At 36.6% G+C, this 25,544-nt stretch overlaps 1 protein-coding gene across 1 annotated transcript in view; it reads right to left on the bottom strand.

Moving 5' to 3' along the window:
* The window catches only part of NDUFAF2 (NADH:ubiquinone oxidoreductase complex assembly factor 2), a 61,482-nt gene that overhangs the window by 16,062 nt on the left and 19,876 nt on the right, over positions 1–25,544 (bottom strand). Inside the window, exon 2 of the mRNA XM_066339917.1 lies at positions 11,386–11,475. Coding sequence (XP_066196014.1) covers positions 11,386–11,475 — 90 coding nt within the window. The remainder of the gene's footprint in view (positions 1–11,385; positions 11,476–25,544) is intronic.

Below are 25,544 nucleotides of genomic sequence, written 5' to 3'. Positions count from 1 at the left end.
TATGACTTTTAGCAGTTATTTGACTAATGATTTTCAGATTAATGGAATGAATGGAATTGATTACTTCTAGTAAACAATTTTATCATTTAATTATCTGCCTCATTTAAAAAGCTGCAAACAAAACAGTGAAGAGTAATACAATCACATCTGTCCAGTGAACAGAGGCTAAGAAATAAGGACCACTACACAATAAATTTTCATTCATGAACTGAACTCACTACCAACACTCAAAAGCAAAGAAACAAACCTTAATTTAGGAAGATTTTTCGTATCAAACTTTCCATAACAGAACTGTATCCATTTAAATACACCTAAAAAATGCACACAATTTTAACACTGTGATCTTTTTCTTCCCAGTTATAATAACACTTGAATACATGGTTTTACTGGAGCTATTAACCTTTGTTTTTTCTAATAAATGTCAGGAATACAAATATTTTTCAGCTTTCAAATATCAATACAATTTTCTGAATTACTACAAGTAAATTAATTTTAATATCTCATGAACTGCATAAGAAAGTCATTATTCTATGAAAGATTCATTCACTGCCATGTAGCTGAGGGAGGAATAGAGTATGAAAATTTACTAAAATCTTTTTTATATCCATAAGATGACGTTAGTAAAACATTATCATATTCTTCTGTGCAAATCCACTTCTCAATTATTCTTCATAAACCTCAAGATTCAACATAAGTTTAAAAGCAAAGATAAGATCATCTGATTCCAGTATATTTCAGTACATTGGAGTTTACCATCTAATAGTTTTATCATCTTTCAAAAGAAATACATTTTACTAATAATTCACCTGAAGACTCCTTAATCTTTGGGGACAGGAATAGGAGGACCCTAACATATTTATTTCTCACCAGTTTTTGTGTGGTTCTCTTTGAGACAGGAAGAGTTTTAAAAGCTTTTCAAAACTCTTTTTTTAAGTTATCAATAAAATTTTGAGCACCCAACACACTGTTCAAAAAAAGCACCAACACCTCATAACTCAGGTGTAAGAGAAATTCATGGTAGCAAAGGGAGAATGAAGGTGTACAAAAATATAACCAATTTCCTACTGAGACACTACTAGGTTTAACAAAATTCAAGTAAATAATAATGTTGAAATTTATATATTTTGCATTCTCTTTGGAAAATGTATCTGTTGAATAAAGAAAAAGCTCTTGCACCTTTCTTTATGACCTGCATTACACCTTTGGTGAATGCACTTCAAAATTACTGAACTGCTTTAACCAGTAGAATATTTGTTGATGGAAAAAAGGTAGGTAGGTGCTTTATCACATTTTATTTGAACAACATACGCACACATACATATACCTAATTAGAAGTTGACTGTAGCAATGTAGAGTTGGGCATAATGAGTCTGATCATAACAGACACGATTCAGCTGACCTGGTTTTTCCCTAAAAGTCCCATGGGGAACAAAGTCCTCAATCAATCTCATGTAAGTCATGGATGCAGACACACCACTGGCCAGAGATCGGGGCAGTGCACAGATTCCCAACCAATAGGCTTCCCAAGCCCAGGAAATTCAAACTGGCTATAAAAGGAAGTTTGGAACAATAAAGGGGTTGGCTGTTGCTCAGAACTCAGGAGTTATTTTATTGTGCATCTGTCTCCATCCCACCACCCTGGCCTTACACATGGTGCCCCTGTGTGAGGTCAACAGCCTTCTCTACCTAGGGGCAGGGGAGAGGAGAAAGCAGTGTGGGAGCTGGAAAAAGCAAAAGGCTACAAAAACCAGCAGCAGAGCTGTTTTGCAGTGGAAACTACTCAGACTCAGAATTCTTCTGCACCTACTCCTGGACACAGAAAAAAACAACCATGGGAGGATGGATCTCCATACAGGAACATCAAACCATAAAGGTATGGTCAGCTCTTTTAGAAGAAATGGAGGGTGATTACAATCTGGAGGCATTGCAAGATCTTCTAACGTAGGCTAAGGTACATGGATTTGATACAACTAAAGTGGCTGCCCTTGATTTGAATACTTGGGAGTGAACTGAGCAATTCATAATTAAAGCCATTTCTAGAGCAAATCAAAAAGCAATTAAAGTTATTAAGCCCTGGAAACTTATTTTAGACTTGATGAGACTGTTAAAAAAACTGATGAAAATGCAGAAAAAATGGATGCCTGAGGAGATAGCAGGGGGGTTAGGGACCCTACTTGGCTCACAGAACATGCAGCCAGATGAAATCACTTCTCCATGGGGCCATGCCACCCTGAATGCACCCTCACTGCCAAATCCTTTCCCTGGAGAGCTGATTTTCACACACACCCCACGTGGCTGGACTCTGGCAGGCAGACTAACTGAGGTGGGAGACAATGAGCCAGATAATGCAATTCACCCACTTGGCTGGAGTCCAGCACGTAGTGGGATGGATGGATGGAGGCGGTGGGACCACGGCACCGAGCAGAGCCACGGCAAGAGGCAAACGTGTGCCTGTGCCCACATGCTGGGCAGAGCTGGAATACCCTGTGCCTGCCCCATGGAGTATTGTGTTGTGCCACCAGGAAGCCCCATCCTGGTGCTGTGAAGAACCCCAGTCCCTGTGCCATGGAGGTGTTGTGAAGTGCCAAAAAGCCCAGTGCCTGTGCTGTGGGGCTGCCACACCCGACTGGCTCACTCCTGAGCAGCTTCAACTTACAACTGCTACAACTAACCTCCTATGACATGAAGGAAATTGACAATTTTACCCTGCACTACAGTGCAATACATGATGTTTGAATTGACATGGAAATCCTATGAAGAGCACCAGGGACTGGAAAAGGTCCCCACAATGAGATCCATGTTTTGGAGCAGGGATTTCCCAGCTTATGGGACTGCCCTCAGAGAAGACCCACAAACTCAAGCACACCTGAATCCCCCAGTCCTAACCCAGGCAAAAGACTTAGCAATATTTCTAACTTAACAAAAGTTAGAAATACATCTGTGCCCACCAAAAGCAATTCAAGCATAAAACAAAACCTCAATAAACTATATATGCAATTCATCAACATTTACAGGATGCCACAGAAAAACAGATAGCAAACAGTGAAGCAAGGAGTTAGTTAATACTACAGTTAGCATGAGATAATACAAACAAGAAGTGTAGAAAAATTATAAATGCATTAAAATATAGACGCATAAAGAGAATCCATCCCTAGAGGATATGACAAATTTATGTGCTAAGGCTGGGACTGGATCTCACAACATGGATATTTTAGCTAATACTATTATGGATGCTGTTAAACAAACAACCCAATGCTTCAGAAGTGGACAACAAGGCCACATAAAGGTAAACTGTAAACACCAGCCTATACCTTCAAGAGCAAAGCGGTATGAATAAAAGCTGCAACCAATGTGGGAGGTTCAGACATGCAACCAAGGTATGCACGTCCAAATTTCATATAAATGGACAATCTCTCCATAACCAAGGAAATGGAAAACTGAGTGCAAGAGGAAAATTCATGATGACACAAATATTTTTCCACCTTTTGGTACAAGCCTGTGTGGACCACCTCATAGCCAGGACAAGTGGATCAGCTAGCATGGATGCATCCATCTCAATCCCAATCACCATAAACTCATTACAGGTACATAACTCATACAGGTCCCTCTTGAGGCCCTGGAGCCCATACGGGAAGGACTGAGTGCACTGCTTCTGGGAATACCCAGTGCCATGCTGCAAGGTGTCTTTGTGTACCCTGGTGTCATAGATGCAGACTTCACAGGACAGATACACACTATGGTATCAATCCCTATTGCACCTCTGACTATTCCTGCTAGTACCAGAACTTCTCAACTCATTCATTTCAAGCCTTCTGTCCCAGGTTCCAGGCAGCAAGGGGACCAAGGTTTCAGACTGACAGGACTGCTCCAGGTTTGCTGGACTCAAGTCATAGGTGAGCAAAGACCTAATATGGTTTGTACTGTTACGATGTCCCAAGCTGAGCCTTCACAGGTAAATGCCAATGGCCTAATTGACACAGCAGCATGTGTCACCATCATCTCTGCCCACACTTGGCCTCCATTGTGGCCCACCTGATGATGGCCTGAGCCTGCTGATCTACTGTTCCTGGCCTTGAAGGGACCACACAAAGCTGTGTGAGCAATAAAACTCTTACGGTAAAAAATCCTGAAGGACAAACAGCTACAGTTCATCCATACATCACTGCAGCCCCACTAAATATCTCTGGGGGAGGGACGTCCTATCTGCATGGGGAAGTCAGGTGGGAATGGATTTTTGACAGGGCCACTGTATTAGAGGGTGCAAAGTACTCCACATTAACCCTGGAAGGGCTCACTACTCAGCCTGTGCTGCTACCACAGTGGTCCCTTGAAAAAGAGAAACTAGATGCCCTAAAAGCCCTGGTACACGAATGTTGCCTCAAGTTTGCCTGCTTTTCACTGTTTGCATTTTGTTCTCATGCAGCTTCAAGTAAACTATGTATGTTTTTAGAAAATAATCTCATGTTTACATTCTTCTCCTCTGGGAGGAGAAAGATGATAACGGTGATGTTCACCAATGAGGTCAAAGAGGTGGCTACCTGTGTAGCCAATCTTGGCCTGTCTGTAAATTTGTATATATATGGAGTCAGAAAAATAAAGTAGAAGCTTTCCTGCTTGACCTCCTGCTGGCCTGTTTTGTCCTTTCGTGCTCCCAACAGCAGCCGCACGTGTGACCCTCCGTCACAAGTGGTGACCCCTCCGTTGGAAAGGAATCCAGCTTCTGTGTGTCTGAGGTCACACACGAAAAACTGGTTCAAGGACTCATAGAACCATCTGTGAACCGTTGGAACATTCCAGTATTTGTTATAAAAAAGAAATCTGGTAAATAGAGATTACTCCATGACCTGAGAAAGATCAATTCTGTTATGGAGAGCATGGGGCTTCTCCAGCCTGGTATACCATCTCCTACTATGATACCTGTCACCTGGGACATTCTGATTGTGGAGTTAAATGACTGGTTTTTCACTATTCCATTGCATCCAGATGATACCCCAAGGTCTGCTTTTACCGTGCCTGCTATTAACAATGCTGCACCAGTGGAGTGTTATCAAAGGCAGGATCTACCCCAATGCAAAAGAGCCACACAGTCTGTCAGTGGTATGTTGCTCACTCTGATCAGTGAGAGAACAATTTCTAGGGGCATACTGTTATCATTACATGGATGACATTTTAATTGCAACCCTGTCGTGGGATGACTATGATGCTCTGTATGCCAAATCCCCACAGAGTAGGGTAGCTAAGGCTGTATATACACTGAAGCATTTCAGAGTATTAGAGAAGTCCCAGAACCCAGCAATTTTAAATAACTTTCTACTACTACAATCATCCAGTGACAATCAGTCACCAAAACCCAAGGTAATAGCACGAGACCTTGTCACCAATAACTGGGGAGACCCATGGAAGCTCGTTACCTGGGGACAGGGATATGCCTATATTTCTATGGACACCTGCCAGATGTGTCTGTGCTGTCTTGTGTCCTGTCCACGACCACAAGCAGCATTCTCCTGATGGCCTGTCAACAGATGTTCTGGAGCTGTGTGTGGAACAGTGATAGAAACAACTTGTTTACCTACTCCATGGAAATTTGACACTCTTAAAGTAGCATTTCATTTAAGGAATTAATTTGTTTAAAAACTGTTTTCCTCTTTACAAAGTGCTTTTTCTGTTCACAAATTGTTTTCCTGTTAATTATTTTTTCTTCACTGTTCTAGAAGTAGAATGTTTTCTTGGTTTTGTGTTAAGTTATAATTTGTAACCATAAGCAGTTAACTTGTAACATGACAGCCTAGAAAACTGTGATCTTGCCTGACAGCTCCTTGAAGTGAGTGTTGCAACTCCAGCGGAACATGGAACACATCACTAAGGAAAATTTTGTCTAAGTTTGTCAAAACCTCATTCAAATTAAACCCACACTGTCTTCTGCTACCCTATCTGCAAAAGGGCCCTTGCAAACAGGATAACAGAAAACAACTTTCATCTTTAATAAAACAAAGGGAGGAGATGTAGCAATGTACAGCTGGTTTACAGCTGGACATAATGAGTCTGATCATAACAGACCAAATTCAGTTCCTGACCTGGCTTGTTTTAGAAGTTCCATGGGGAACAAAGATCTCAGCCAATCCCAATCTAAGCCATGAATAGAGACACACCACTGGCCAGAGACCTGGGCAGTGCACAGAAAATTCAAACTATTAAAGGAAGCTTGGAACAATAAAGTGGTTGGCTGTTGCTCAGAATTCAGGAATTACTGTATTGTGTGCATCTGTCTCCAACCCATGACCCTCATGTTACAGTTGACAGTTATAGCTGGGATAAACTTTTACATGACATTCCCATTCCCCAAGCTAACAAAACAAAATGCCTTCACCACTGTCAGCCAAGATGTTTTAAACCTGGCAGAGAAGGTAGCGCATATGTATTGAGTGCAACCAAAGCATCCTCCCTGCCCCACAAAGCTTTGGCAAAATGAATCATTGCCTCCATGTAAAACTGCTGTTTCTAATTTTATCTGGATGCACTCATTTTAATTCCACCTTTGTCTAAAAGGAATTTTGTAAGTAAACTGGAAATTCCTTACCTTGAAACACTCGCATTCTTTCATCAGCACGCATTTGCATTCTTATTAGTATGCATGAAATTTTCATTGAACTTTAAGGCTCCTACTGGCAGATAACACACTGCAATGACCATAAAAGTGAACATGCAAATTAAGACTCCCATTAATTGCTAAATATTACCAAGAAAAAGGGAAGAGAGATTAGGAGTAGACAGCAATAAAATGCTGCATGAAGCATGCCATCTCCTGAATTTCTGTGGTATGTAAAATTACAGATCTCCCCTCACAAGCACTACTGACATGTCTTGAGGAAGTAAATTACACATTCTTCAGTAGATGAACATTCAGAACTAAAATACAGAAACATTATCTGTTGTGTGCATCCATACTGCCTAAGGAAAAGTAGGCATTCACACTTTGAAGTAAAATATAACAGATTTCATCTAAACAGAAATGGGCAATATTTGTATTATACATATGGATTACATTCTATATTTAAAACTACAGTACAAGAGGAAATACACTTTTGCATTTTTAAAATTAAAATTAATTCAATTTTATGTGTACAAAGAGCTAACACTAAGGATAACACAAGGAATTCTGTTTTAGTTCTACAAAAACCTTAATGGACATTCAGAACTTTTCATAAAATTCACAGCTCTGAGAATGTAGATAACTCAATCCCGCAGAGCACTTAAAACTAACATTTTTAGGATAAAATTTCCAGACAAGTCCTTCAGGACTAAACCCTTGGCCTTGTATGAAGGTAAACACCCTCTAAAGAAACATCTTGCACAAAATGAATCTATGATGCTTTATAACTTTCTACTTGGTCTCCTTTACCTTATTACATGTTTAAAACTTGATAAACACAGCACCAGAACCACTTCCTTAGGTTACCAGCTGTCCAAGTTGAATGTCTTAGGTACAAAATGAAATTTAATTCAGCCTCTCTTCCAATTTCTATACAGCCTGTTCCCGCTCCTTACACTACCCTTTGTCCCTGGTTTTCTGTAAGTTTCTTTCAGACGAGTGATGCCTGTAAGTATTTCCAGGGATGGTACTTCTATTAATTTTGGTCACAAGAGGTTTCTTTTCCTAGCCATACAGTCAGTTGTACAGTTGTGCAGGATAACAAAGAAAGGCAAAGGATGCTGGGATGACTGCTCTTAAATGAGGTGGTCATTAAGAATTGTCTACAAGTGAAAAAACCTGAGTCTTGGCAGAACAAAGACAGTATAAGTAAAAGCAGCTCTCTACAGATCCCAAGAAAAAGAGGAGACAAGGCAACAAACTCTTCAGCACAGTCCTAAAAGTGAAAAGTCTGAGAGGGATAGGAAGGGGAGCCAGCCAAAACTTAAGCGTAGAGCCCACGGAAGTCGAAGTACATACACAGTGTTTGGAGAGGAGGCCCCTGGAGATGTGTGTGCCCAGCAGAGTCCAAGAGCAAAGAGAAAACAAAGTAAGAAATATCAAATAAGATTCTAACCTTATATTCATCTTTTACTGTTCAGAGGAAACAGCAAATATGTTAGAACTCCTTCTGCAAAGTCTCAGGCCATTTGCTGGAATGATCAGCATCCATAATAGCAAGAATTATAATGTGAACACCCACAGAAAGAATGTACTGGGAAATTTTCAAGCATCTGGACAGAAGACACACAGTGAAAGTTCAGCACAGGTCCTGTGGGCCTGGGAAATTTCTAGACCAATCTTAAAGAGGAAAAAACTGGGAGAGAAATGAAATGAGCATTTCAGCAAAGAGTGTCTAAAAAGTCTGAATTAAACTGTTCTTACTCAGATGACTGGCTTCTCTAGTAGTATTTGAACTATCTACACTTTACATTCCTTTTCCATTTTAAACGAACTCAGAATTTTTTCCAAGAGGCAAAAAAGTGGTAGTGATGTACTGGAATGCAGAGCATCCTACATCTCTCACACCCCAGAATATGTAGTAAGGACATAATAGTTCTTTGAACAGCTTCTATACCCACAGCAGAAGTACCAGTTTTGGCATTTTGAAATTCTACATCCATGAAACTGTTTGCAAAGGTTAGACTAGCATTGGACAAAAAAGTACAGCCTTTATTCCAGAATTTTCCTCTTTATCTCTCAGAAGCAAACATTATGCACCCATTCTGCTTAATAAATGCACTGGGGAAAAAAGCATGCATGCATCTCTTCTTTCTAGAGAAATTCAGTACTGTTGTGGTTGAGGAATGGTATCCCCCAATTCAGTTCTCCCACAAAAGCTCCCCAAACCACACTGCTGCTCACTTGTTACTTCTCCCCTCCTCTTCCACTCTCCTCAGCTGAGAGTGGCCAGGGAGGAAGACAGGAGTCACAAAAGGCAAAGATCATGGGGTGAGATAACAATTTACTGGAACAGCAATAAGAAAACAAACATATATTAATATTACTAATAAAAGCATACAAATGAGAGGGTAATTCACATACAAAATGCCCATCGAGGATGATGTGAGATGACCACAGCCATTTTTTTTCCCAACCAAAAGCTGCACCCTTTTTCTCAGAAGCCAGAGTCCCCTTTCCCTACTCCCAGCAATAACCTGAGGTGGAAGTGTATAACATCTGGATTCTGGCCACAGCCCATCAGCCACACCTCTCCTGGTGATGGCGAAAAATTAACTCCATTCTTGGCCAAAATCAGGACAAGTACTTAAGAGGAAAATACTATTACTCAAACTGCAAATTCTTTCCTCTGTGAACTCCCTGTATTTGCAGACAATACCACAAAGAGAAAACCTCACAAGTTAGGAAGATGAGGAAGTTAAGTAACAAACCTGTAAATATAACTTATAAAAACAGGACTGGCCAGTTGTTTCCTCTCTGAAACAAACCTGAACAGGGTGTGTTGATTTGAAAAGTATGTCTCAGGTCTGGCATCTGCAGCTTTTTAGGCAAGCCCATATGCCCATGAAGGTACGTGATATTTGACTTCAAGGTCTTGCCACACAAAACCTCCCAAAAATCTGCAACCTTCCAGGCACCACACTGTCAAATCACATGTATTTGTGCTGAATTTCTGAAGAGAGATACAGCAGAGGCTTTTTATTGCTATACACATCCCAGTAGCATGAAGCAATGGGTTTTGTATAGCAACTTGGTTGAACATTGCAGTCTAAGACCATTTGTGACAGGATGATTAGCCCATACCCATCTGAGACAATCTGACTGTCTGTACTGTGTTCCTGTTAATTCTAGCCAAGTGCAGACAGAGACTACTGAACTGTCCTGAATAGGAATTCATTCACAGGAGAGCAGAATTAACTGAAGCTTCACATATGTTTTCCAATGCCTGTGGTGCAGAGTTTGCATGACAGTCACAGAAAACTAAGATAAGCACTGATGGCTAAAGAGCTTTCTGATGAGGAAAAAGACCTTCAGAAGGCTGAATAACTAGCATTCACCCATTCAAGCACCAGATGATTTAGTTGGGACAAGCCTATCAGGTTGCTGGACTCCTTCAAAAGATGACTATCTTGGACTGACAAAGAACCAGAAACAACTAGAATACGACTGCCTAACCCAATGCGGGTACTGCCACAGTAGAAGACAGAAACTCTTGATACTGTGGTTTTGCCTTAGTTGGCAAATATTGCCAATAGTGTTGAAAAACCTTTCAGAAACTTTCTGAAGTTCAGCTTTCTGATCACAGCAAAAATCCTAGGCATTAGTGTAATGACAATGATAAGACAAGAGTGTTTTCTATTTCTCTACTGACTCTATGAAGGAATATAATGGGCCTGAAGTTTTCTCTGTGCTCAGTATAATCTCCCTCAGAGAAGATCACCATGCATAAAGGAAAGGGAATGAGGTAAAACAAGTATACTAAGACATGTATAAAACATGTTGTAGACTCAATTCATTTGCAGCTCATTGACAAATTAAACTACAGTAGTGTCTGTGTATAAGAACAATTTTTCTTCCACCAACACTTTTAATGTCTTGCTGACCTCAAGCAAACTTCCAGCAAGCAACATATTCAACAATGAAGAATTTAAGAGCTTAAATACATACTGCTTAAAATCTGTTTGCTTTACACCTATTAACTTCTGGGAGTTGCCTAGGTATTTTTCTCTCCAAAAAGCATGTTGAGTGATGAGTAGTCTCTATGTACTGCTTCAGGGATTCCTTGCTTATGCTGCAGAGTCCTGGATTTTAATTCACATTTAAGCCCACACTTGGCTCAAGCACCTACCAATCTCAAAGACCAACATATACTCCTTCTCTTGTTTCTCTCTTTCTCCAAGAGCAGATCAGCTAATCCTAAAGAAATGCACTAACTTCCCCGAAGTTCTTATTATATCCTGAATTTTCAGACAAGAATTTAATCAGTAGCAGTTGGCCAAATGGTTAATTATTAACAGGTTGTCCAACTCTCTACTAGATTGCACAAGGCAGAATATAGGAAACCAAATACACCAGAAAAACGGAGCCCCATCACTGTGTCACCAATATGTATGACCTACAAATTAACACTGCAGTGAAGGAATAATAAGGAAGTTTTGTGTTATTTAATGTATTTCATGCTGGTTATTCAATCAGATCCTCCACAGGGCCATATATCGCCACATTTAACAGGAATAAGTCATCTCCACATAGATGGAGGATGACTTTACCAAGTATCAACTTCTCAAACAAAATTTATCCTATTTTTAAAGAGGTTACTTTAAAAATTCATAATTGCTACACAGTTTATTAAAAGCCTGCCTTACCTAAAATGAAAGATGACAAATTACTTGTTTACACTGTCAGAGCCTACATTCAATGGCAAAACTATCTTGAAATAAAGCCAGAATTCTTACCTTCCCATTCTGCTGGAAAGTCACCCATTTGATACTGATATGCTTCACGATTTACTGCTTCTACAAATCTTCTTTCTGGTATAATCTGCCCTATAGCAGAAAAAAAAAGGAAAGAAAAATACATATATTCAGACCATATATTTTATATATAATTTTTGTAGTTATATATAAAAGTATATAATATATATAGTATTTAACTATACTTATATAGTTATATATGTATATATATATATAACGCATTTCCATATAAATTTATAATTGTTGAATCACCTTAGTACTTTGAAAGAACTGTATTTATTTATGTGAGCACAATGACATAAAGGATGAAAATGAAAGACTGAAATACTGTGAAAATTATTACCATCTAGATGTCATTTTGAAATGTTATATTTCAGTAACTTCAAGAAAAGCTCTCATGTTCTGTTTCTGAGTTGACTTGTATTATTGAGGATGAAAAAGAGCACTCAAAACTCACTGGCTAGGCTTGCAAAGCAGTCAGGCCACCTCATCTCCAATCACTGGCAGCTCCCTCATACTTGTGAGATTTTTCACAACTGCCTACAAACTAAGTATTTTCTTTGTTAAAAACCAAAAAACAGTAGGTAAGAAGCTGATAGGGAACATTCAATATATTCAAAGGGGAGACAGTGTGGGGAACCTGAATCTGTGTCTCACATTCTGATTCTATTACTGCCAAAGAAGAATTAAAAATTTGAACAGTAAGGTGGTACACAGCAGATTGACTGTCAGACATCATACTACTGTATTGAGAAAGAGTATTTTAATTCACTTTTTAAATTAGCAGGTACTTGAAATACATGTAAGGTTTCTATCCCTCATGGGGAAAAAACTTAACAATATTCCCTAGGCTCTTTCTACCAGCTTTTCTCTTCCTAGGGTGCTGATATGGAGAAATTTGACATTTCGGGGAAACAAGAAGTATATCTGCATAAAACATTTTATTTCATAATGAAGTGATTAATACAGTTCATTCCTCCAGTATGCTTTCAAGAACTATTTCAACTGAAGTTATTTAAAAACTGATATCAGTTGGGACTTGAAACCATTAGTAGCTAAACTCCACATTATCATTCATTACAATGTATTTAATACAGTAAAATAAGAACCTGTCTATAATCTGAAATGCCTTCTCTAAAATTCTTTTTTAGCTTTATATTTTACTTTTTAAGCAATGAAATCTTTTTATCCTTTCAAGATATGCCATCAGGCAAAGAGTATTGTGTAGAATGTCTCCATTTTCAAAATTAGATATTTTTAATCAGTGTTGGAAATTATAGGATTGATACTTATTTGTTTTATAACTACACAATTCTTATATGCTGATGAAATTATAGTTTGTACCTTGCTGCAACTGTACAGCCACACTGTACAGCCAACTCAGAGATTATTTCCCTAATGTGTTATTTTGAGTACTGCTGGTGGCTTTTAAGCTTCTCTGCATTTGTGAGGCACAAATGACACTAATTAACTTCATCTGTCTGATTTGCCTTGTCCCTTAGGTTTTTTTTGGCAGACTACCACTGACAAATAATTTACATAGGTTTTTGTAGGGAAGATCGCACTGAGGCCTCTTAGATGTAATTAAAACATTTTACAGTTTAGGAAAGTGTTTCTTCACTTTATTGAATTTACTGACTGTTTTGCTTCCTATTAATTCATTCCCATATTTTCAAACAAAACTTGGGTCTTTGCTACAGCAATGAAAGGGATTTCACTTGTAAGAGCATACATATGAAGCAATTAAAAATAGCACCATAAGAACAGTGTTAACTTTAAAATTAACCTCATTTTCACGTGACCACTGGATGTTAGAAACACTGAAGAGCCATTAATGCTTCAGGCTGGGACTATATCCGTAACAAAATACATCAAATTGTAGCAAAAAGCAGGTCACTTCAGAAATAATCTATCAAAAAAACCAGTGCATCCTGACTGAAGAGAATGTGCATAAAAGACCTAAACCAAAACTGTTTAGCAGAAGTTTTATGGCCTGCTGGCATAAGAAGGAGATAGTTAAAGCCAGCAAAGGAAATATTCAGTGAAACATAAAGGGTTAGCCAACAGCATAATGAATCAATTTCTAAATTTCTACAGACTTACCTACAGACTAAGGAGCCTAGAAACCAGGTTATATTTTCACAACAAAACCCATGGTTAACAGTAGATATGCATAGATGTTATAATATTAATATTTTAAATTTTCAGTAACTTATAAGAGTCTTTCTAGGGGCAAAAATATCTGTTAAAATATCTGCAGTTAATCCACTGCAGTCACTAAATATTATATATATGTATTTCATTGAGAAAAAGCCATTGAAGAACCTTCCAGATGAACATAAATAACAAATCCCAAAATTGTGGTGTTCTATAACTAAATTATCACTATTCTGATAACAATTTCTAAAAAAAAGTATATACACTATTCTAAAGATTTTCACCAGCCCTATTATTTTTCATTGTTTACAAAATCATTACTTGAAAAAGATTTCCTGTTAACCCTTATATAAATTTGTACAATTTGTACAATGTGTACAGCCAAACAAACTATGGCACACATAATCAGTGAGAGCAGCTGTGGGACCAAAAACAGGGAGCTGGACATTTCTGGTACCTGAACTGAGCTACCTGAACACTACTATGTGAAAGGAACAATTCCCATTCAAACTGAATGAATATCAGATGTTCATGAGAACTCAGGACCAGGACTCTTGGCTTTCTGATTCTGATTTGCAAGGTCTGCATGCTAAGAGTCCATGGAAGAAACACTCAAATTTTTTATTTTTTTTTTAACGCACAGACAGAACATGCAGCCCTTGTGAATTTAAGGCAAATGGCCTAAATTCCAGTTTGCACAGTGGTGCTCTAAACTTCATGATGAACGAAGCATTTTTAAAGCATACCTTTTTACTGAAGTGCTATGTACTTCAAAGAGATTAAATTGTAGTTCATTCACTAACAGCCTATTGTTTCATTGTCAGCAACCCGACATAAATTTCACGTACACAAAACAAAGTTTCTAAAATTTTTCTATCAGCATCTTCAACACTCAAGGAATGGGTCACCCATTTCTTTCCTTTTTGGTAACCACCAAATAAGCTGCAGTTTTTGCTAAATGTGAAGCAGTACTTAAATTACCAAAGCAACTACACTACTTTATATAAAGCAGAGGAAAAACTACTCCTCTAGAAGTAATAAATGTAGATATACGTATCTATAGGCTGCAGGAGCAGCCCATCACTGCCAGAACAAGATCAAGAGTCTTCATCTTGACTGAAGAAGGGAAAAAAGTTTTGTTGTAAAAGACAACCATTTTAAAGGTGAGTTTAATTAATTTCACATTAATTTGTGAAAGCCACTGTCTTTCCTTTGCACAGATATTTAGCTGAGGGAGTCTGTTCACTGATGACTGTCTTCATGTTACCTGGTGGTCATAATTGCAGTGTTTCTGCAATAATTATCTTCATCTTAGGAAAGACATAAATATTTTTAAATAGTATCTTTTTCACAAAGAATAATGATTTTTTTTCGCAAATTTAGATTTCTATGATGTTAATTAACTTTTGCTTAGTGGCAAATTAATAACTTCCAACATTCATTATATTCATTCATACAATAAATACAGTATTCTGAAATACAAAAAAGTATTTGGAAATAACATCTATCACTTACAGTTGTAGTTCTATTTTCTCCAAGAATTAACACACTTGAAATCATCTAAAATGCTTTCCGCTTTATAAAATAGTAACAGAAACACAGTTCAACTTTCAAGAGCAGCAAGGCCACAGATGTTTGATAATTCTGAGTTTCATTAACCTGAAATGAACCAGATCAGTGATTTTATAGTTTTATAGCAATGCAGGATTAAGCAATATTAAACTTGCTAAGTGATGACTCAGCAAGTCCAAAAAAGCTGTAAGTATGAGGCACTCATGGTAAAAAAATGCATTTCAATTTTGCTATTTATATTTAAGTTTTAACAGCAATACATTTCGCTTTCCAGAGTTGCCTGCAAGTACAAGTAATTCTTTCCCAAAGGAAGACACATTTCTTCACACTTCTACTGAAGCCAGGGAAATTGCTTCCATTTTTGGGAGTAGGTACTGTCAAAGATAAAGAGTCACATACACTATAAACATCACAGTCCCTTTTCACTTCCCAAAAGAATTGCCAGCTGACAAAGTCAGGAACTCCCTCTGTGATCAGTGCCCATGGAGTTTATATATGTTCACACAAATCTTATATTTTGAAAACCTGCTGTATCTTAGACTGTGCCAGTTAAACTAAGTAACATTTGTTCAAGAAACAATTTCCTTCAAGGGACAGACAAATCCCTCTGCTAAACATCCACTACTATTTTAGCCTCTGAGCTCTCTTAATCTGGCAGCAGGATGCAGCATGACCAGTTCCCACTCCCTGCTCACTGAAAAGCTTTATGTCCTCCTCCTCTTCATGTGAAGCCCAACACATGCCATGTCTTTAAAAAGAAGCACAGTTTTGTAAATGAGTCTACAATAAGCCTACTAGAATTATGGAACATTACATTGTTTTGAGAACACAACTGCAAATGATACTACTACAAGTGACAGTTCCTTGGAGAGCTGATGGAAGCTCAGTGGTCTGTCACAGAGAAGCCTTCTTCCAACAGCTCTTTTGGTTTCTTTTGGTCTAAAAGATTCAAGAAACACTCTTCTACCAATTACTGTCAGAATGTGAATAAATCTAAGAATGAGGTGCTGAATTTAGTCTGTAAATGTATGGAAAATGGCTTAAAATGGGAACTTAGCATGTATAAAGGGAATTTACCAAGCAGATAGTGCACAATGACTTGTACTCTCATAAACAACAAAATAGAGGGAGATAAACAAAAAAAAAAACCTGGTGATACACTGAAGAGAAATGGGTAATGACAGCAAGGAATTGAAAACAAAATGAAAAGAAAGTCACAGCTGTGAAGAACATCCATTCTGCAATATGACCCAACACAGCAGTGTTACAGACTAGTTTGGATGATTCATTTCATTTCAATAAGAAATCTTTTGCAAAACTCATTTACCATCTCCACTTTTTCCACAATAAATAGAATTATTACAACTAGCTGCACATACATTCTCAGTGTACTAATGCTACTTTTGAGGTTTAGTTTATTTTAATTAATTTTACAAAAATATTGCAGGCATGAGATTTGCAAAGAAAATTCAATCTTATACAAGGTCTCAACATAATTACAGCTAATACTGTACTGCACTTGAAAGATTAAAGAATGCTGGTACTACTATTTTACTGTGTTTGCCTTTCATAGTGGAGGTTAGGGAAGAACACTCATCTGTTTCAGCCACAGTCAGCCCAATAGTGCAACTTCTGAAGAAAAGTTGAAGTCCTTGAGATGTATTACTCACTTCACGTATATGCATATCCTACAAACATTTAAAGAGCCATAAATATTATTCTTTTTTCTACAAAATGGCATCTTTCATTTATACAGAAATAACGAATGTTTAGTTTATTTGGTTAGAATTCTAAAATAAACAAGTATTTTGAAGGTACTTTTTAAAACAATGTTAAACAACACATATTAGTAAGCAATAACTTAGTTGATTAATAAAAATGTAAAATCATTTACCATTTAACAGGTTTGTTTTTGGGTTTTTTTGTGATTACTCTCTAGCTTTATTTTACTTTCAAAGGTCTCTTCGGAAATTTGATTCTTTAGGCTGGCCTGTGTGCATGTACCCATTAGTTAAAATATTTTCCAGTAATGTTGATACGTGGAGAAAAAAAATCCTATAGTTTAGCTGATTTTGTGCACTCGGGGGGTGTAGGTAGTGAAGAAATTAAAAAAAAACCTTCAATAAATGAAGAATGAATACATGAAGAAATAAAAAAAAAACCCAAGGAATTGCAGCAATACCTGATCTGCTTTCAAAGCTAATTTGCGTAGAAAAAGACCTAAAGTGCAACACCTGAGAATAGGGACTAACCATAAGTCAAAGCTTTTTACATCTGAGTCAACTCATTATTTTATTTTATTTTTCTATTCAACTTTCGGACTTTGTGTGGTCTCTTTTCAAGTTAGAAAAAGAAAATGCTTACACAAAAATCAACACAGAGTCCACACTTGACAGTTTTCCCTCTAGTTCTACAGTCCTGGTTTAACTACATTCCAGACTAAACAGAAAAAAGTGAGGTCTATCTCTTTTCGCAGTATGTAAAGACCTAATCATCAAGTACTTAAATACTATTTGAATGCTCCTTGATTTAACAGTATTGCACCAGGTGCAACTACATTGTAATAGTTGTCAATAAGTTTATACAAAATTTTCTATGTGAAAGCATTTACCCTGATGCCAGAGAAAGAAAACAAGAAAGTACACCTTTGGATGGTGGCCTTGAGAATTGTATAGCTTGTAATAACTGTAATACAAGTGTTTGATACACAGTTTACAGCCACCAAAACCACAAGTTGTGATACTTACAAACTCTATAACCAAACAATTTCATTTCTTTGTGCATCAAAGACTAGTAGGTTTCCGAACCCACTGGTAATAAAATTAAAAACTATTACTCTATTATGCTTTATCAATTAAATCTCTAAAATGCAAATTCTCAGAAATGAGGACAGTCACAAAGATTTTCATTATTGCAAAGTTGCTCAATTAACTAAACTAGCATTCTAACTAATTCTTCTCTGGTGTGAGCAGCTAAGATATGTGATTCCCCATATCTTAATATAAAGACATGGGGATCACATATCTTGTATATTAAGATGTCACATATGCACTTTAATTCTTAAATATCAAAACCATATGACTTGTGTCTCATCATACTGAACCAAAAGTCTGCTTTGTACAGCTGTGGAGAACTCCCTTTTTAGTTTCTGCAACATTTGAGTGCCTACTGTCCTCAAAACTCATATTTGTTGACCTTCCTTCACTGCAGTGATGGCAGTGAAGGAAGGATGGCACCAATGCAAACTACAAACTATGAAGGAAAAGGCTTCTGGACACAGCTTGGTGTGTGTAGCTGCCTTGTGGTGCATTGAGAGCTGCAGCCAGAAATCTCTAACACCAAGACTAAAGAAAAGACCTCAACACTGAACTTCTCCACAGTCAAGATGCGCAGATATTCTAAAACAAAGGTGTCAACGGATTGACAAGAATGATACTGCTTTACTGCTTCTACACGAAAAGAAGATATTTCAGAAATATTTGACCTTTTCCTTCTCCTGCCCTCTTTCTTCCATAAAACCAGAAAGAGACAGAAAAATATGAAATATTGTAACCAAAAAGGACAACATTAGTTATATTCTATTATAGCATTTGTTTCAATGGCATTTCTTACTAATTGTTTTGATAACATGAATTCGGTATACTTGAATGCCTATTTATTTTTTAAATGACCCACACACTGAGACTTGTTATTCAGAGAAATAAATTCAAATCTTACACATTCTCTCCTACTCGTGTATGAATGAGATGAGATTTTCATCCCTAAGAAAAATAGCCTATTCAGTGTATTTCAATACCATTAATTTTCTGTTCTGAAAATTTACTATGCAATCAAATTATATGTATGATAAGTCTTCTGTAATTATCAGTAAGAGTCTTATTTTTAGTTTAAGGACACTTCTGATTTACAGTTGCATTTTACATACTGTACAGATGACTGAGTGTATATTTAAATATCAAAATTCTAACATTTTTAGTTGAAATCAGTTAAACTGAAAAATCTTTCCTTTGTGGCTGCCTATATTTCTCTTTAATCATGGTCAGTATAGGACCGTATTACAAGTAATTTGTTACTATAGGGCTGAGGAAAAAATGTTAGCTTCACAAGTTTTGTCATTTTCCCCCCCTCTTCCCCTGCAGACTGCTATTGTTGATGGCCTTTATGGAAATATAAATTCAATCAGCAGCTGCAAATTTCATGAGACGTCCATCTTCATGCTGAATTTCTAACTGAGTGTCAAAACAATCTGTGGATTTCTCCCTGATGAAACACACTTTGAATTGTAAATTTCTGCAATTTTCTCATGTTAGAATTTGAGCTGCACTAAAATAGAGCCAGTCTAGATATAGTGCCTGCCAGATTGAGACAAGTAATTTTCCTCCTCATTATCTCAACTCTGATATTGAAAGGGTTAAAAATAACTCAAAAAACTATCTGTTTCTTCTTTATTTTACATTAAAAACCTAAATTCCATTTGTTCTTTTTAGAAGAAAAATATAAAGGCCTTCAAAACACTCCAAATACTCTCAAACCAGTTTTTTGAACCTGCTATTTATTTTACAGTATTTTGCAGTGATAAACCCCCAGAAGCTAGTTGCAATAGATCTTAAAGAATTTCCTGTGGTACCAAAATAGTTCATAGAGATAGTCTGTTTCTTCTAAGTCCCAACTTACATTAAATGTTGATGGAAAACAGAAAATAGATGCATAAATTACAAAAATCAAAACTTAAGTAGAGTTTCAAACTGTTTATTTTTTCTGAATACAATAAAACAAAGTTTCTCATTCAATTACTATTTCTTGTAGCAGCTGAGGAGGCACACATAGATCACCAAGTATATTACAGCAATTCAAATACTTTGCTTTAGAGAAACATTTCTTTTCTCTCTTCTGTAGGCACTGACATGAAACATATAAAACAATACCACTTTACCAATTTGCATGCAAACTAATTAGTCTATTCATTATACAGAAAGGAAGTAAAAAAAATCACACAGAGAAATTCATTGTTAATGATGATTTATGTATTCATGTAGTTGATAACTAACTGGCTTTCTGTTTGTTTTCTTCTCTCTAGGGATAAATATAGTGGTGGGATGGGTGATGTGTTTACTGAACTGCACTTCACCATCACTGAAAAGAATTACACTGTATTGGATGTTTCAATACAAATATCACATTCTAAAACACAATACTGTTTCACTTTAAAAAAAATTCAAATTGGCATTCTTCTTTTTGTATACACCAAACTTTCAATTCATCATCATAATGAGGAAAGAAACCTAAAAGTGAGCTACAAAGTAATTCCGTTTCAAAAGACTTTCAATGTACCAAGGGTTCTATCACTTTATAATTTCTATTTCTTTTATCACTACATCATTTCTTCAGCTAAGTCATTCCCCATTCCCTGCCCCCTTCCTCAGTTATCTGTCCTTCATTCTGGTTTATGTGAACTGGAATACCTGAGAGTTGATCATAATTCCAAACCCTCAAAACTGATCTATACACTTTCCCTGACTGGTTTCTTAAACATAAGTATAGTTCACTGATTTAAAAACCAGTAAATATGCCAGAACACTAGTCTACATCAAAAAAATAAGGTTAATCTCAAAAAAACACCCAAGGAAATAATGCTGGTATGCAGCTGGAGAAGGACTTGCACTAGTTAGGTGAAATCTTATGCTCTGGCAAACAGGCAGGTCAGAGGGGCATGACATTCAGAGGAAAATTACTGGACTTCCTACACTTACTGAACTGACCCTTTTAAACTTACTATTCTTAGAATGTTCCCTGCTCAGCATGATAAAAACACCCTTAAACTTCGCTGAAAATATTATTTCAACAGAACTCTGATTTAGTTTCATTGAGTTACAACATCCAGATCAAATAATCTTGATACTTTCATGTTTACACTGTCATATACTAATTAGTTTTAACAGTAAAAAAAAGACATACACCAAGCTGTCCTCCAATACAAGTAATTTGATATAGTGAAGCATATGTTCTGTCACACATGGTTTCCATCACAACTTTTAGCTATAAATTCTGCTTAGGTAGGTAGTAAGAGTGGTAATTACTGAATATCTTATAATAGCTTTCATTATAACAGATTCTTGAATATTATTTGGTCATTTTTATCTGTGGAGCCTACCAGAAAGGAAGGTAGGCATGACAAGGCAATCTACTTCTATTTCTGAAAATATTTAGAGCACTACTTATAAGGAGTTTCCAATAATTGCGAAGTACAGGAACAGAGTCCTTCCTAATTGTATTAATTATTGTATCATAACTGGCCTCTCTAGGATTTAACTTTATTTTGCATTATTTCAAAACCTCACCATTTCTCAAAAACAATTACTTCTATTTTATCCATATCTTTCAAGTTCTAGGCCATTTTATGACACTTTATCTATGTGTCACACTTTTATCTATGACCCTTCATTAAAGTGCAGGGTGTTGAAGCACTTCCAAAGGAAGTTGATTAAACTTCCATTAAATACATTAATCTGTAGAATTTTCCAATTTATGTGTGAAGTCAGGCTTGCTAACCTCTAGGCATCCTACCAACACTGAAAAACCGCAAAGTAATTAAAATCTTGGGGAAGTAAATGAAAACTGAAACAGTGTTAATAAGCCACACAAAGCTGCATAAAAGAAAACCCACAGTAGTACAAACCCAACTGTGATCCTTTAAAACCTAATATGATCTGTGTATTTCCCCAATGCCATCTTCTGCGCAGTAAAGCCACTGAAGAAGTAGTGTGATTCCTTCTCTCCTTCCAATATAACCTAGGAGGACACTAAACTTACATTTTGGCAAGGTATCATAAGTACAACAAATAAACAAAAATTGTAACTTCGATGGCATTAAGGTACATCACCTGCAGATTGCATTACTTTCCTCCCACATTAAAAGCTTTGCTCTTAATTTAATAACACCTCCTACACACACATGTATAGAAAGTTTCATGATTTCCTTTTTCTCACTTTCTTCCTAAAACAACTTGAAAAGTTTTTAAATGGCAAGATTTTAAAAAGGTTGGGAGCACTATTACCTTATGAAGCTGACTTTTTAAACACAGCATAATCATTGTTAATACTGGAAACAGGCAAAAATCAAGTTAATCATAATAAAAAACCGAGAGCTCCATTACTTTCTCATCCAAGTTATTCAGCTGCAAGGCAGTCTCTATGTAACCTAATTATTCCACTCAAAAAACTTGAAAAATATCTTGTTGAAAACTGACGTGCCGTTTAACCATATCTTAAAAAGCAAACAATAAATAGTTTGCAAAGCAGGCACATGCAGTGGTTAAAATGGTATTATTTGGATGACAGTCAGTCGATTCACCACAGGCACAAAACACACAAACTCTCTGGGAACATGTACTCATATGTTCTTCATGGCCTTCACTGTTTATGGCACTTTAACAAGGAAGCACGGACGTGATACATAAAGAATACTGCAACAGTGGCCAGTTGTCCAGTGCCATAACCTTGTACCTAAATCCTCTCAGGAAAAGCCTGTGGAAAAGCACTTGGACACCAGCAAGAAGAGAAGAAATATTACAGTTGTTACCATTGAGGGAGAAGGAAACAGAATCACAGTACTTCCCTCCATCAGCTGATGGATCCCTAGAGAAAAATTGTCATATTAACCCAGTAAAGTCCCAGGGAAATTAAAAAGAGAATGGAAATGTCAGTTTATCCCTCAGGCAACCTATAAACTTGGATGGATTCATTTCTAGAATTCTATAAGCATTGCTTAGATAATGGCATCTATAATAACACTGCATTACCCCTAATATACACAATTTCCTTTTATCTTTTAAAAGGAAACATGGTTAATATACTGCCTCCCAAAAAATATTTCTCAGTATAATATAAATCTGTGTGGTTTCCAGAAATGCTTGTGTTCCAGACCTTTGAACCATTAGCAAAACTGCAAGAATAATCATGTTGCTCAGTGATATCCAGTATCACTATTTATTATAGCCTCGAAAGCCTCATCTGGAGTGATGCCATGCTAATTAATGCATAACCAAGCAAACACTATCCTTTTTCTGTTATTCTACACATTAAGGGGAATTTTCAAATATTTTCCATCAATGAGATGATCAACAAAAAGAATTTAGAATCTAAAAGAAAAGATCCTAAAGAGGCTGCATGCACAATGTAAGACTTGTCTAAAGCTCGATGTAAAAGGAAAAAGATAATCACTAAAAAATTTTCAGGTATCTGCAATCAAATCCTAGCCTTCCATATTCATTAATATTTACAACTGCATTCCTAGTCCCCACTAAAACTATCGCAAGTTTCAATGCCTTTCTTCCACTTACTCAAACATTAGCTCAAACTGCTTTGTTATTTGCCTATTTTCTCTTGACAAAGGCAAAAAACTCAACTAATCAACTACCATCAAAAAAAGTTTCACAGTTGTTTCCTATGACATTGCATATTCTCAACACAAACTTCCCTCCCTGAAGGACATGAATCTTACAAAACCCAGCAGTCAACAATGCAGACAGAGATGTTAAAGACCCTCTAAATTTAATTCCTCTTGTAACCTGCATCATAAGTAGCAGGTTCAGAGTACTGCCCTACAGAGAAAGTATCTAAAGGACAACACTGAAAAGGAAAACAGGAGTGTGGACTTCCTTATGGATTCTCCCATCCAAGGCTTTCTACACCTTTGGAATAAAAAACAGGCAAACATAGGAGATCCACCTTTTTTTTCTGAAGGCTTACAGTGGAGGTCCTGTCTATGATACAGGGTAGTAGCTATCAGATTAATCCAACATCATATCTAATACATCCATCGGGCAAGTTGTCATCTAACAATTTTTTTCACCATTTTCTTTTGCTTCTGTGAAACATTTGTTAGGCATATTACTTAAATATTTATTAATACGATACTGAAGAAACTACCAATCACTTTCCTTTTAGTCCATTATTTTGTTGTTTTTCACATGCAGACATACTATTTCTTAGGTGTTTATCATAATTTAAAAAATATTCTAATGAGTAAAATATTCTACTGTTCATGTTAAATATATTTTGCACTCTTCTATTTTACAACAAGTTGCAAATTCTTTTTATCTACATAGAATTAAATACTGTGTTTCAGTCCTCATTCATCTTCAGTTGTTTTTTACTTATCACATTTACACAAATCTTCAGACACATCCAATAGCATCTTTTCTTTTGAGCCAGTTCTAAGTCACTTTTATTGTTTTGGCCAACTTCCTTATACTGTACCTTTTCCAAAATTAGCAATGTCACAATTTTTTTTTAGTCAGCTCAATCTTCCTTCTAGTCCCCTCTTTCCTCCTCAGTTTAGTTGACCTAACTGGAGTAATTTCATTTATTCCAACTACATAAAATAGGTAGACATATTTACTTTCAGATTCAAATCCAGAGCCAACTCATTCTTGAACCTCATTGCACAGAAATGGCACAGTATTCTACAGAAACACTTCAGAATCTCTGCATCTGCACTTGTTCACTTACTAAATGCATCAGAACCCCATTATGCCAACATGAGTCCAGGAGTTTGCCATCTTATTCATGCAGACTATCAACTCTTGCCTAGAAATTGCCTCCTATAAACTGTTTCAATTTTACTAGCAGTTATGACATCTTCTATTATATATGATTTCATGATTACATCATTATTTTTAAATACTAACAACTTTAAAGTATTAAATAGTGATGATTTAACCTACTATGTGACCTTTACAGTAATACAAAAATTTCAGTCTGCCAATAACTTTGAAAATAAATCTGAATACCTTTTGAAAAGACTCAAAATAAAGCAATAATGAGTAAATGACAAATTGCCATCTAAGAACACAAAATTTTCTAAATTCACAGAAATACTGCCTTCATCGTCTGCAAGTTCTTTCAGCACGACAGAAGGCGAACTACAGAACATGCCTTGGGAAACAACCCTGAGAAAAAGAGGTGTGTGCAGCTATTCAGAGATACACTGGCTACACATGAGGTGGGAGTCAAAAGGGGTAAAATGTTATTGCTACTTGCGAGTTGTCACTAAAACTACGCATAGCAGTTGCTATACTTTTCACAGCTTGAGGGTATGAGGGGAGGTAGGTGAAAAGTCTGGTGAACACTGCGCATGTATCAATTTGCGTGGCCACTGCAGGGCCACAGAAGCGATAGGAAAAAAACCTCATAATTTGAGATAGGTCAGTTTTAAATAGAAAATCACTTCTTTCTCGATCAAAACTGTACCAAAAGTCACCTTGGTTTTAAATAAAACTTTAAAACCCCAAAACCCAACAGATTATGCTGTCAGTTTCAGAAATTATAATGTAGTTCAGAGATTAAATGTTCTACACAATTGAACAGATAGAATTACTTACTATTTGTTAACTGGATCAATACTTAAATTG

This window comes from Sylvia atricapilla, chromosome Z (assembly GCF_009819655.1).
Source record: "Sylvia atricapilla isolate bSylAtr1 chromosome Z, bSylAtr1.pri, whole genome shotgun sequence".
Lineage (NCBI taxonomy): Eukaryota > Metazoa > Chordata > Aves > Passeriformes > Sylviidae > Sylvia > Sylvia atricapilla.
The sequence above is the reverse complement of the archived record's forward strand: the minus strand, read 5'-3'. Positions and strand labels throughout refer to the sequence as shown.